Source organism: Pleurodeles waltl, chromosome 6, assembly GCF_031143425.1.
Source record: "Pleurodeles waltl isolate 20211129_DDA chromosome 6, aPleWal1.hap1.20221129, whole genome shotgun sequence".
NCBI lineage: Eukaryota > Metazoa > Chordata > Amphibia > Caudata > Salamandridae > Pleurodeles > Pleurodeles waltl.
In genome coordinates this window covers 569,332,518-569,347,298 of record NC_090445.1, presented here as the reverse complement: position 1 = coordinate 569,347,298, position 14,781 = coordinate 569,332,518, and the positions used below count along the sequence as shown (strand labels likewise).

The following is a 14,781-nucleotide window of genomic DNA, read 5'->3' as shown; positions in this document are numbered from 1 at the left end:
CTGTGAAAGAAAATGATGCTAATAATTTCCAAGTTCTTAAGAATGCACTCCTGGATGGTTATGGCTTAACCACTGAACAGTACAGGATAAAGTTCAGAGAGACCAAAAAGGAGTCTTCACAAGACTGGGTTGATTTCATTGACCATTCAGTGAAGGCCTTGGAGGGGTGGTTACATGGCAGTAAAGTTACTGATTATGACAGCCTGTATAACTTAATCCTGAGAGAGCATATTCTTAATAATTGTGTGTCTGATTTGTTGCACCAGTACCTGGTAGACTCTGATCTGACCTCTCCCCAAGAATTGGGAAAGAAGGCAGACAAATGGGTCAGAACAAGGGTGAACAGAAAAGTTCATACAGGGGGTGACAAAGATGGCAATAAGAAGAAAGATGGTGAAAAATCTCAAGATAAGCATGGGGATAAGGGTAAAACCAAAGATCCTACTTCAAATCTTAAACACTCTTCAGAGGGTGGGGATAAAACTAATTCTTCCTCTTCTTCTCAACCCACACACATTAAAAAGCCTTGGTGCTTTGTGTGTAAAAACAGAGGCCATAGGCCAGGGGATAAGTCCTGTCCAGGTAAACCCCCTGAGCCTACCACCACTAATACATCAAGCTCTAGTGCCCCTAGCAGTAGTGGTACTAGTGGTGGGACTGCTGGCAACAGTCAAGTTAAGGGTGTAGTTGGGTTCACTTTTGGGTCCATAGTAGAAACTGGGGTAGTCAGTCCCAAGACAGTTTCTATCACACCTAGTGGCATTGGCCTTGCCACACTGGCTGCTTGTCCCCTTACAATGGATAATTACAGGCAGACAGTTTCAATAAATGGTGTTGAGGCCTTGGCCTACAGGGACACAGGTGCCAGTATCACTTTGGTGACTGAAAACCTAGTGCACCCTGATCAACACATCATTGGACAACAGTACAAGATTATTGATGTCCATAACTCCACTAAGTTTCTTCCCTTAGCTATAATTCAGTTTAGTTGGGGTGGAGTTACTGGCCCTAAGCAGGTGGTGGTATCACCTAGCTTACCTGTAGACTGTCTCTTAGGTAATGACCTAGAGGCCTCAGGTTGGGCTGATGTAGAGTTTTATGCCCATGCAGCCATGCTGGGCATCCCTGAGGAATTGTTCCCTCTCATTTCTACTGAAATGAAAAAGCAAAGGAGAGAAAGCCTGAAAACTCAGGATCCCTCTCCATCAACAGGTAAAAAGGGTATCACAGTATCCCCTAACCACCCTACCATTCAGGATACCATTCCTGTGGTGGGAGAAACCTCTCCTGGGGTGGCACCTGTTCCAAGGGAATCATCAGCTGGCAAAGCTGGACTCCCTGAGGTAGAAGTACCTCTCTGTAGGATTACTAACATTGGTGACAAAAAGAGCACCATTTTAGTTAACATGGAGCATCCCTCCAACCCTCCCAGAGAAACTTTAGTGCAGAAACCCTGCACTGCCTCACAACACTTAGGACAGCATCCCTGCCCTAGTGTGGAGCTGATAGGACAGCATCCCTGCCCTGCTCCAACCCAAGAGAAACAGCATCCCTGTTCTCTCTTCCAGCCATATGGACAAAGTTTTTGCCCAGCTATGGCTTTTCTGAGACAGCATCCCTGTCTGGCATTTCCATCACTACAAATAGGTTCAGTGGACAATTCCCACTGCTCTAAACTAAAACTTACTGATAGAAACTCTGAAAATACATCTTCACATTGTTGCTTAGCTAAAAAACTTCAAACAGGGTGGTTTACATCCCCACAGGGAAGTAACCATATAGTGGATGATAAAGGGAGTAACCAGTCTATTGCAGAGCTACTCTCTACTTATCACCACTTAGACAATAAAGTCTCAACTGGCCAAGGTTAGCCTTATTGTCCTTCGTTTGGGGGGGGGGTTGTGTGAGAAAGTAGCCTCTTTCTAGCCTTGTTACCCCCACTTTTGGCCTGTTTGTGAGTGTATGTCAGGGTGTTTTCACTGTCTCACTGGGATCCTGCCAGCCAGGGCCCAGTGCTCATAGTGAAAACCCTATGTTTTCAGTATGTTTGTTATGTGTCACTGGGACCCTGCTAGTCAGGACCCCAGTGCTCATAAGTTGTGGCCTATATGTATGTGTTCCCTGTGTGGTGCCTAACTGTCTCACTGAGGCTCTGCTAACCAGAACCTCAGTGGTTATGCTCTCTCATTTCATTCAAATTGTCACTAACAGGCTAGTGACCATTTTTACCAATTTACATTGGCTTACTGGAACACCCTTATAATTCCCTTGTATATGGTACTGAGGTACCCAGGGTATTGGGGTTCCAGGAGATCCCTATGGGCTGCAGCATTTCTTTTGCCACCCATAGGGAGCTCTGACAATTCTTACACAGGCCTGCCACTGCAGCCTCAGTGAAATAACGTCCACGTTATTTCACAGCCATTTTACACTGCTCTTAAGTAACTTATAAGTCACCTATATGTCTAACCTTTACCTGGTAAAGGTTAGGTGCAAAGTTACTTAGTGTGAGGGCACCCTGGCACTAGCCAAGGTGCCCCACATTGTTCAGAGCCAATTCCCTGAACTTTGTGAGTGCGGGGACACCATTACACGCGTGCACTACATATAGGTCACTACCTATATGTAGCTTCACAATGGTACCTTCGAATATTTCCATGTAACATGTCTATGATCATGGAATTGCCCCCTCTATGCCATCCTGGCATAGTTGCACAATCCCATGATCCCAGTGGTCTGTAGCACAGACCCTGGTACTGCCAAACTGCCCTTCCTGGGGTTTCACTGCAGCTGCTGCTGCTGCCAACCCCTCAGACAGGCAGCTGCCCTCCTGGGGTCCAGCCAGGCCTGGCCCAGGATGGCAGAACAAAGAACTTCCTCTGAGAGAGGGTGTGACACCCTCTCCCTTTGGAAAATGGTGTGAAGGCAGGGGAGGAGTAGCCTCCCCCAGCCTCTGGAAACGCTTTGTTGGGCACAGAGGTGCCCAATTCTGCATAAGCCAGTCTACACCGGTTCAGGGGACCCCTTAGCCCTGCTCTGGCGCGAAACTGGACAAAGGAAAGGGGAGTGACCACTCCCCTGACCTGCACCTCCCCTGGGAGGTGTCCAGAGCTCCTCCAGTGTGCTCCAGACCTCTGCCATCTTGGAAACAGAGGTGCTGCTGGCACACTGGACTGCTCTGAGTGGCCAGTGCCACCAGGTGACGTCAGAGACTCCTTGTGATAGGCTCCTTCAGGTGTTGCTAGCCTATCCTCTCTCCTAGGTAGCCAAACCCTCTTTTCTGGCTATTTAGGGTCTCTGTCTCTGGGGAAACTTTAGATAACGAATGCAAGAGCTCATCCGAGTTCCTCTGCATCTCTCTCTTCACCTTCTGATAAGGAATCGACTGCTGACCTCGCTGGAAGCCTGCAAACCTGCAACATAGTAGCAAAGACGACTACTGCAACTCTGTAACGCTGATCCTGCCGCCTTCTCGACTGTTTTCCTGCTTGTGCATGCTGTGGGGGTAGCCTGCCTCCTCTCTGCACCAGAAGCTCAGAAGAAATCTCCTGTGGGTCGATGGAATCTTCCCCCTGCAACCGCAGGCACCAAAAAGCTGCATTACCGGTCCCTTGGGTCTCCTCTCAGCACGACGAGCGAGGTCCCTCGAATCCAGCGACTCTGTCCAAGTGACCCCCACAGTCCAGTGACTCTTCAGTCCAAGTTTGGTGGAGGTAAGTCCTTGCCTCACCTCGCTGGGCTGCATTGCTGGGAACCGCGACTTTGCAGCTACTCCGGCCCCTGTGCACTTCCGGCGGAAATCCTTTGTGCACAGCCAAGCCTGGGTCCACGGCACTCTAACCTGCATTGCACGACTTTCTAAGTTGGTCTCCGGCGACGTGGGACTCCTTTGTGCAACTTCGGCGAGCACCGTTTCACGCATCCTCGTAGTGCCTGTTTCTGGCACTTCTCCAGGTGCTACCTGCTTCAGTGAGGGCTCTTTGTCTTGCTCGACGTCCCCTCTCTCTTCAGGTCCAATTTGCGACCTCCTGGTCCCTCCTGGCCCCAGCAGCGTCCAAAAACGCCAAACGCACGATTTGCGACTAGCAAGGCTTGTTGGCGTCCTTTCGGCGGGAAAACACTTCTGCACGACTCTCCAAGGCGAGAGGGATCCGTCCACCAAAGGGGAAGTCTCTAGCCCTTTTCGTTCCTGCAGAAACCTCAGCTTCTTCTGTCCAGTAGAAGCTTCTTTGCACCCGCAGCTGGCATTTCCTGGGCATCTGCCCATCTCCGACTTGCTTGTGACTTTTGGACTTGGTCCCCTTGTTCCACAGGTACCCTAGATTGGAAATCCACAGTTGTTGCATTGCTGGTTTGTGTCTTTCCTGCATTATTCCTCTAACACGACTTCTTTGTCCTTAGGGGAACTTTAGTGCACTTTGCACTCACTTTTCAGGGTCTTGGGGAGGGTTATTTTTCTAACTATTTGCTAATAGTCCCAGCGACCCTCTACAAGGTCACATAGGTTTGGGGTCCATTCGTGGTTCGCATTCCACTTTTGGAGTATATGGTTTGTGTTGCCCCTATCCCTATGTTTCCCCATTGCATCCTATTGTAACTATACATTGTTTGCACTGTTTTCTAAGACTATACTGCATATTTTTGCTATTGTGTATATATATCTTGTGTATATTTCCTATCCTCTCACTGAGGGTACACTCTAAGATACCTTTTTATTTTTAGTATAACTGTGTATTGTCTTTTCTTATGATATTGTGCATATGACACTAGGTGGTACTGTAGTAGCTTCACACGTCTCCTAGTTCAGCCTAAGCTGCTCTGCTAAGCTACCATTATCTATCAGCCTAAGCTGCTAGACACCCTATACACTAATAAGGGATAACTGGGCCTGGTGCTAGGTGCAAGTACCCCTTGGTACTCACTACAAGCCAGTCCAGCCTCCTACAGTTAGTACCCCTATGCTGTGCATGCTTTGGTGATGGGTGTCCATGCAGGGCTGGGAGAGCTGTCCATGCATTGGTATGGAATGCAGGGCTTGGTATTGGGGTTAGTCATTTGCGTTGGTGCAGTGTGTGGGATGGAGTGGAGTGATGGGAGTGAGGGTGAGTTTGTGAGATGGCATGCAGATATGGGGGTGATAAGTGGTAACTGTAGACTTACCAGTGTCCAGTCCTCCGGCTACTCCAGTGAGTCCCTCAGGATGCACTAATGCCAAGACTTGCTCCTCCCATGCTGTGAGCTGTGGGGGAGGAGGTGGGGGTCCACCCCCAGTCCTCTGTATGGCGAGCTGGTGCCTTGCTGCCATGGAACGTACCTTCCCCCGTAGGTCGTTCCACCTCTTCCTGATGCCATCCCTTGTTCTTGGATGCTGTCCCACAGCGTTCACCCTGTCCACGATTCTCCGCCATAGCTCCATCTTCCTTGCAATGGATATCTGCTGTACCTGTGCGCCAAAGAGCTGTGGCTCTACCCTGACTATTTCCTCCACCATGACCCGTAACTCCACACCTGTGAAACAGCAGTGCCTTTGTGGGGCCATGGGAGTTGTATGGTATGTGTAAGTGTGTGGGTGTTTGGTAGTGTGACTGGGTGTGCTTGAGGGATGTATGGGTGTGTGTATAGTTGTCGCAGTGGTCTTGATGTCTGCCTGGTGGCAGTGATTTGTATTCGTAAGGGGCTGTGGGTAATGTGGGTGTGTGTTTTATAGTGGTGTGAGTGGGTGGGTGTGGTGTGTGTGTATGGGTGTCAGGTGCGTGTTGTTTGAATTGGCCAGTGTTGTGTAGTTTAGTATTTGGGTGTCCATTCAGAGCGTTGCGATGTGTACCACCAATGGTTTACCGACGTTGAATGTCTGCCGTGGTGATTCGTAGGTCATGATGTGGTGGACGTAGTTTTGTTGGCGTAACGGTATGGGTATTGGTACCAACAGTTTACCACTGACCTTTTGGGCTTGTGGATTTGTGTATGTCACTGAATTTTGTCGGCTTGGTGTGTGTGTGTGTGTCATATTATGGCGAACGGATATCTGCCACCACAGCGGTATGTTGGCGGCCGTCACCTTGGCGGTAAGCAGGATTTACTGCCAATGTCATAATGAGGGCCATAGTCCATAAAATGTTTCATGTGGATTGCAGGATCTAGTAATCCTACATGTTTCAAATATTAGTGTTAGATTTATAACATATGCATTAATGTTGCAGAAAGGCAGTGGATATAGTGGACAAAACAAGAGTCCTCCACTGTTACAGTCAGATGATAATTTGAAAGAAGTGGGAAACAAATGAATGGACATGAAATATTCCATCGCCCAAAGAATGTGATTTCTTTAAGGAGTGGAAAACTAAAAAGGTAATTCTGTGCCTTGTATGACCCCTCCAACAAGCTGCTTGTAATAGGCCCCAAGTGTCAGTCTTGATTTTACTGTGAATCCACAGCTTTCTAAAATGTAAATTAGGTATTTCAATCCAATTTTCACTACATAATAATATGGAACAGTTATTGGGACTTTGATACCTTCCAAATGTTAAAATGCTAAAAGTTTTCACTTAAGTACCCTAAAATATACATTATCATGCAGAGGTGCGTTCTAACTCTGCAACTGGTCTGGTTAATTGAATAATGGTACTAACTTTTCATATATCAATTTATACCAGAATTTCCCAGTTTCTAAATGCATTAAATAACAGATGCTACAGTTTACCAGTACCCAGTTTGCTGGTCTCAGAGGGATGAAAGGCTGAGGAATAAAATGTGGTCTGCACATCACATCAGAGGTCCTTGGCACATGCTAATTATTAGAGCCATTTTGCCAGCACTGGTGTAAGTTACTGCAACTCAGTGTACGTTATGCATAATGCACTTTTCTGATGGTCAGGTGAGGATGAAAGGCTCAGTTGATCTTGCCAGTAATAAAATGTGGCCTGTGGTTCACATCAGTGGTCTGTGGCACATGCTAACTGTATGAGCCATATTGCCAGCACTTGTGTAAGTTACCGTAACTCAATCTACGTTATGCATAAGCCACTTTTCTGATGATCAGCTATGACTACAAAATACTGAGGCATATGATTTATAGGTAAAGTGTGGTGTGTGCAGTCAAACACACTCTACCTTTTGTAACATATTTGTAACATATGTCAGAGAGTATGTTTTTATAAGAATGTATTTATTAAGCACAAACGTCAGAACATGCATTATTGAATAGGCTTTCATGTTCACTAATGCTTCAAGTAGGTCATAAATAATGGGAGCTCAAAAGTGTTTTTTCGTCCTTGACAGAGCTGAGCAGGCTTCTCCCTACAAGGAAGTTGCTCAGGCTTTTGCTCTATTGAGACTAATCCCCCATAGGCAAAGTCCTACGCCAGTCAGTCCCCTGGCAATGATTGGCACAGGCACTAGAGAACGGCTAGTCAGGTGTTCACTTCAATATTAAAAGATATGGACCGCAATTTGCAGCCGTCTGATAGTAGATGGAGCTGACCTTTTGAATATATTTGGTCCCAGGGACGGCCAATGTCCCCAGGTGTTGACATCCGTTTGTTCTCATAAAGAATTTGCCATGTATTTTTTGCCAGACCAATTTAGGGGGTACTAGAAAAACATGCTAAGAAAAACAGTAACCCCCTGCAGAGAAAGTTTTTATCAGAATCCAAAAGAGGTGAGCTCGGGACACTGAACATATGAACTCTCCCGCCGGGGATAGAGGACTCAAATACAGAATAGGAATGAACTCGCAGAATGACTGGGTGGCTACTCTGATGCTAGTATTTTGCTTAAAAAGAGGATCTCACTTGCTTCCATTGCCCTCCTGTGAAGAAACTTGAGTTTATGGACCAGATACACTTCAACAAAGATGAAGACCTGTTATTCAAAGTGTGGATGTTTCATGGCCTGGTGATCTACTAGGGCCTCAAGAAAGACAAAATAGAGTTCATAGTGAATCAAATGCAGAGTGTAATCCCTGTGGGAAATGCCATAGTAAGCACCTGAGTGTTCAGGATTTCTTCATTAAAAATAAAATTATTGCTTCACTGAGATTAACCATCTTCATTATCACCACCTTTGCCACGTATCCTTTTCACAATGACTTCACTTAGTCCCGTTCTAATTCCTACCTGGAATCTTCCTTCTGCATGTTATACAAAAAGTCCTCATTTCAAGCAGTGTATGGCAAGCCTTCTCATACCATTGCTCCATCTTGGACAATGCTGCAAAATCACCTGCATGAGAACAATCTCCTCTCCCTCTCGCTCTCATCTCCTCCCCTGATATGCCTAATTTTAGGCCAGAAATATTGCTACTTTTAACTCTATCTTTGTCAAGCAGTCATGCCAGATAGCTTGCTGTGTTAAACTCTCTCTATGATCATTATAGTTCTTTATAGTTCTCTTGGTCCTTGTTGTTTTGAAAAGTAAGGCCTGAGCTCTGAACTCCAGATGTAGACTCAGAATATTTTAACAGAGCTGTGGGAGATCCCATAACCAAATTTACTTTATCACTGTTATTATACTTCAGGGAATTCCTGAATGACTGTTAAACTATTCATTCCAGCCAGAAGTAATTGTGTGGGTTTTTTCTGTGGTTTGTGCGTGACAAATCCAAATATAAAATTCTTTGTTGCCCAAATCTATGCCAGTTTGCATAAAGCGAGACAGTACAAGCTTATCTCTTCTGTACAGTTTCTGTGAAAGGTTTGTCTCTTTATTGCAAAATGGCATTACCTTACCTCATACTTCTGCTCATATGGGCCATCAAGATTGTATACCATCAGGTTAACACCAGATTAGTTCATTCTCCTGTAGAACCATCTCCCATTCCTCCTGAGTTTCCCATCTAATATTTTTTCAGCTCCTCACGCACTGGCCCCTTTAGACATTGTCCTCACATACGTAGGTGAGATTTAGACCTGAAATCTGCCACTTGCCCTCTTCCACCAGCTGGTTACTTCCTATAGCCACTATAAGTAAGGACTGCTTCCAGGAAATAGTCTTTAGATCTAGAAAGATCTGCAAGGATGATTTTGCAAGTGTGGTAGCTCGCTTCTGACCTCCCTGCTCATGGTCATGATGATAACCACTTCCAAGAGGTTTCTTCTGAGGGCTGGCATACATAGTATGCATCCAGTTCATCAAGAACCTATTATTAAAGATTTACACAAAACATACTTAGCACAAAAAAGTAAGAAATGTATGTGGTAGCTACAGCAACATGTCCTAGTTCCATGAATACAGATGGAGGCTTCTTTTGTGTGGTGTGAAACTGCCCAATTGTAGCCAGGTATTAGGAAGAAGTCACAAATTGCATTACAAAGGTCACAGGAAGTAAAGGTTTGTGTATATTTATCTCCACCCTTTCTCCTTTTGCCTAATAGTTGTTCTCTAACCTCTGTTTCCTTCGTTCTTAATGTAGTCCTGTAGTAGAACCTTTGTTGTCAGAACATTCTAACCTTGTCAGTTGGAGACCTGAGGTGAAGGCTGTGAGAAATATAGATATTCAGTTGGGTCTTGGCGTTGGTTTGAATAAAGAATGCTTTTACTTTCTCATTCCTGTGGTGTCTTTGATAGCAACTATAAACTGTGCTGAAAATTGCCTGTCCTGTTCCCCCGTCCTAAGAGCGCAAAGGCTGAGTCTAGATTTGTAGAGCTAAAGCCTGCTCCTGGCACAAGGGACAATATAAACGTCACAAAAATGTCCAGGTCCCCCAGCCATTGCCATTGGCAACACTCAGTTGTTAAATGGCCTAATTACTGGAGCAGAGCACTTTGTTGGGAAGAAAAGAGAGGACTGCTGTTGCTAACTATTGGCTTGAAATGTCACAAAAACTATTAGCAGAGGAGGAAAATGTGACAAACCCCGGTGCCTACTCTACGTGATATCGAGAATGACAGAGTGAGACTAGAAATATACTAATCTGTGTACTATGTGCTGGGTAAAACACAGAGCCTAAGTAATGTCACAGACATTTAGGCTCCTTGGTGATACAAGGAGTGCTGTACACTACCTCCTCCACCTCTGCCCAATGTACTGTTGGATCCGACAACAGCATTGGCTCCCCACTTCCCTGAAATATAAATCCTACTGGGGCATTAACCATGATATCTAAAACCGACCTGGTTAATTTGATAAATACTTGGTTGTGCAAGTTATTCTGTGGAACATGATGTGCCAGGCACAAGAAATGAATTGGAAATGGTTTTTGTATGTTGGATATGGATTTAATACAAGTGTTGAATAAATGTAGCATACAAATTAAACTCAATAAAATGTAAAAAATAAATAAAGAGCATGGTTGAAGCCTTAACGTTTAGATTCCAGCTAGTAATAATGACTCCTTCGCTTCCGCTTGAGAGCAAAGGACTTTTTGTAAGGTGCTTAGTAATTGCAAAATATTAGTGTTCACTGTCAAATAATTGTCAAAAGGGTAATCCAAATAGCTCTCCCATGGTTTACACTACCAGTCTGTGGGATTCTGCTGACCAATCATTATCACAGGGCTTCTTGTCCGTTGTCAAGCAGTACAAGGAACATTGCAGCTACCCCCTGACAGCTATCTCAGGTACCCCAGTCCTCAGTGTTTGTCTAATCGTCCAATGCATGATGAGTTCTGTCTGGAATGGATAAGAGATTCAAACTCTGTATATTCCCTCATACAAGACATCCTCCTTCTACCCACATACGGCACACTCGAGCTTTTTGAGAAAGATGTCCTTGTCTCGGGTGTGTGAAAGAAATGTGCACCTGAAGGAGTTGAATCAGAGTTTCTAATGCATATACTACAATGCTAACAATGAATAGAGGGCAATATACACTCCTGCCTTATCATCTTAGGGATTCCACCTTTGCCTGACTGCTCCAATGGAATCTGGAACAGAAAACTCAGTGTTTTTCTGTCTCTTCTCTAAGTGGATCTACCTCAAACATATCTATTCCTGTATTTTCACTAGAAAAAGGACCCTCCCACTTCCATTATGCCAATTTCTCAGGAAGTTTAACTAGCTGTAGGATGATGGTTTGACAAAAACTATTGTAGTTGGTTTTTTTTCCTGGTGTTTATGACAAACTAAGAAAAAGATATGTGTATCAGTCTCATGGACATAAGGAGTGTGTGGTACAAGGAAGGCCATAATACGATCTCTTATTATCATTACATTTAAAGTGGTCTAGCCAAACATTACCTGTTTTTACGATGGTGCAATTGTGTACACAAATAAAGAAATATCTCGTCACTAACCTACAACACCCCCCAAAGCCCTCAATCTGAAGTCCATTACATTCTCAAATAGAGTACCTGATAAGTAAAATCAGAGTGTTGTTCTGCTTCTTCATTGGTCTGCTCTTAGTAGTATATTAGGTGGAGATCACAAAGCTAACTCACCCCGTGGATGATTCCTTGCTGTAGATGCCAGCTATTTTCATGTCCATGAGACGCTACACTGTGTTCTAAAATGCCACTTATCGTCTGAACAAGTACAGGGCCTTCAGTCACAGCAGGTATGTCCAATTAGGTGTTCCCGCACTAATGTAAGGGAACATATGGCCACAAATTAGGTCAGAGTTGTGTTTGGGCCCCACCAGGTTGGAGGCAAGTTTTTCCATAGCGGAAAGAATCCACAGCCTCATGTGCAAGCATAAATGTACTTTACCTAGTTCTCAAACAAGGATTAAAAAGTCCATTCACAAGGAATGGTATCCAGGTTGATGAAAATGTAAAAAGGTAGATGAGAGGGCCTGAATTAACTTCACCCAGGGCATTTTTGCCAGCTATATATTTGCATATTTTAAGAACTAATGATATTCAGATTTTGGACACTAATATGTAAACTGTGAGATATTATTGGGATATTCTGATTTAGGGTTAAACCTATAATCTCTGATAAAACTCAACAGAAAGGGAGACAGCCCTCGTCAATGTAAATATATAAACACTGATAAACACCTGTCCAACCACACAATTAAAATGCCATTTAAATAAAAGAAAGTGAGAGAGAATGAGCCATTTTTATTCCTTCCTGAAGGGACCAACCCAATGTAACTTTGTTCTAGAAGGTAGCAGCAAAAAAGACTGGTCTAAGGTTATTCTGCTTGAGTTTTGTTGTTTAAGATGTCGCTAAAATATTGTTTTTTTTCTTCCTTTTGTTTCCATCAGTTTTTGTGCTTCGTGCAGGGTTAAGAAGCATGTCTTAGGTCTGATCTAATTATTTTCTACACTTTAGAGAATCTGGGGATATTAAAATCCTATTTGATCTTTTAACAGTGTTCAATTATTTCACTGACTGGTGAAATTTCTGACTCATAAGAATCTTGGCCGATATGTACTATCACAATTACTCACAGACACAGAACGGGTAAAGCGCTTTGATGCAACCACCTCCTTTTCTAACAAGTCAGTATTGATAACGTCACCTGCTGAACACAAAAGTCTTTAAACATTCAATGGAGGATGTGATGACAGGTGCTTTTAAAAAGAGTACTCTCACCTTGCACATGAGATAGTGGTGCAACATGACACAAGACTTTTAACCTACCAACAAAATTTATAGGTGCAAGGTGTCCCATTGTTACATGTGATACCTTGAGCTAATGCTGGATTTTTGCCCAACTGCACTTTACTCCTGGGGACATAGTTACAATGTTAACAGCAAAAGTTCAAGTTACAGAATACAATGTGATGTCTGTTAACACACTTCCCAAGAGGGCAACTATGAATGTCTTACCAACAGCAGCACCACCTTAATGTAGTCAGGCAAAGACTGCAGAAAAGCGGCGGTGAATATGCTAAAAGCATCAAGTTTCAGGTGCCTTAGAATGTATGGCTACAAATCAATCTGGTGTACTTAAAACTTTTAAAAGGGCTACAAGGTAGTACGCTCTTGACAGGGTTGACCAACCGTACAATGTCATAATATTCAGTAAGGGGAGTAGGTAAATGTCCTGCAACTGAACTAAGAATTTGTTTATTAAAATATTTGAATATAGCACCCTTCCTATTAACAATCCTGTCAGAGTGAGTATGAATGTAATGCTAGGGAAATGAAGTGTGAGTGAGTATGCAATACACATACTTTCTGTGCTTAAAACAGTCTAAAATAAGTCCAGTGGACACACTGCCAACAGGAATACGCTACTTACCCTGCTCCTTTCACTGAAATAATTGCTTTATAGCAAACACTGCAAAAGCACTGGAAAACACAGTTTTTGTCTGTTTTGGGAGCTAGGAAGCTGAATAAACACTTCTAAGCACTGATTTTAAAAGGTTTGGAAAACTTTGAGAAAACACCACTGAAATCCACAAAAAAATAAACATTAAAACAGGACAGCCTAGATATTATCAAAAGGTATTCTATAGGAGAATTAATTCATCATGGGCAATTCATGCTTTTTTGTGCCTTGAAGGAAGCACAATTGCTCAATTAAATCTTCTTCTACCAGAAATTGAAGGTTTTTTTTTTTATTAAAAAGCGTCATGATATTTGTTCACTGCATGCTGAAAGTGCACGTAGAATGTAAATAATTTCTCTCTTCCTCTCTCACATGGCCAAACATATAGGTACATACACACTCTTAACAGTTTGTTTGGCAATCTAGAACTGTCTCAGGTGTCGTCATAGTTCAATCTGCACCATACCAAGCAATTCAAAATGCTTATTTCAGTTATGTTAAAGATAAGTAAATATGGTGGTGGCGCAGTCTGTGACTAGGCTTCTAGCCACAGTAAATCATCATTCCTATCTTTTTACAACCAGTGCAGATGAACATAGAGCAGCCATGTGGAAATCCTGTGCATTTGTACCTTCTAGTCACCTGACACCCCCTGAGCCTCTTGTAGGCTGTCCTTTGTCAGTACCACTGTGTCCTGATCTCCTCATTGTGACCTAAATACTCATTGACCTCTCCCCCGCCAGTGATCTGCGCCTTTGTCTTTCTTCTTTCAGGGACACTTGTTCCGAGGCTCCAGTCTCTTCTTCCGCCAAACTTCTTCAGGAGCTCGTCTTTCTCTGCAGTGATTCCCGGTTTTAATGATGAAATGTGGAGAGTCCATCGATGGACCTGTGAAAGACTCTCACAGTGATTTTATGACTTTCTTAACATTAATGCAGGGTATGATTTTAACATGACCTGCTCAACGAACTACAGTTGGGAAAAAGCACAAGTATTAGCGCTGTCGTCAGTCAAAGAGATACTAGACCATTTTACAACTTTCATGCAATGCATTCTACTCTTAAATAGTATTAAAAATTTTAAAAAAGCTGATATTTGGTGTCTGGAGTACTTGGGTGAGACCTGGCAATAGCAGATGATTTTCTAAAGTTAAAGTACACACCTGGCAGTGCTGATAATGCTGCTGTATGCAACTCCTCTCGTTTCCCCCTTTTGCACTGACAAGTGGTCTGGCCTGTAATCTCACTGCTCATGTATGTTTATTGGTTACCTCCATTATATTTGTCTCATCTTGTTCACTACTGGTGTTTTACTGTACAGCTTCTGGGGCTCTGTGTATGCCTGAGGTGACTGACTTTAAGCTGTCTACAGTTAGCAAGAAGCAGCTCTCTGATGTGGACACCTTCTAGTGCATGTGTGCACTGTCTTGGTGCCTGTCATCAAGGAGGCTTTGGTCCACTGTCCTGGAGTTAGCAAGCCAGGAGTTTCCAGTCTGGTCTACTCTCAGATCTCAGGCTGCTCCCTGAAGAATTCTATCCATTTAGACCTGAGCGTCTAAACTGTCTCAACCAAGACTTTTTTGGTTTGATTTTGAGGTATCTATAGTGGAGAAGAGATGGTGAA

General features: G+C 43.7%; 1 protein-coding gene across 1 annotated transcript in view; it reads left to right on the top strand.

Moving 5' to 3' along the window:
* Window positions 1-14,250, top strand: part of MTCH1 (mitochondrial carrier 1) — a 215,093-nt gene extending 200,843 nt beyond the window's left edge. The window contains exon 12 of the mRNA XM_069238748.1: window positions 13,932-14,250. Coding sequence (XP_069094849.1) covers window positions 13,932-14,003 — 72 coding nt within the window. The 3' untranslated portion in view covers window positions 14,004-14,250. The remainder of the gene's footprint in view (window positions 1-13,931) is intronic.
* The last annotated feature ends 531 nt before the right edge of the window (window positions 14,251-14,781 follow it).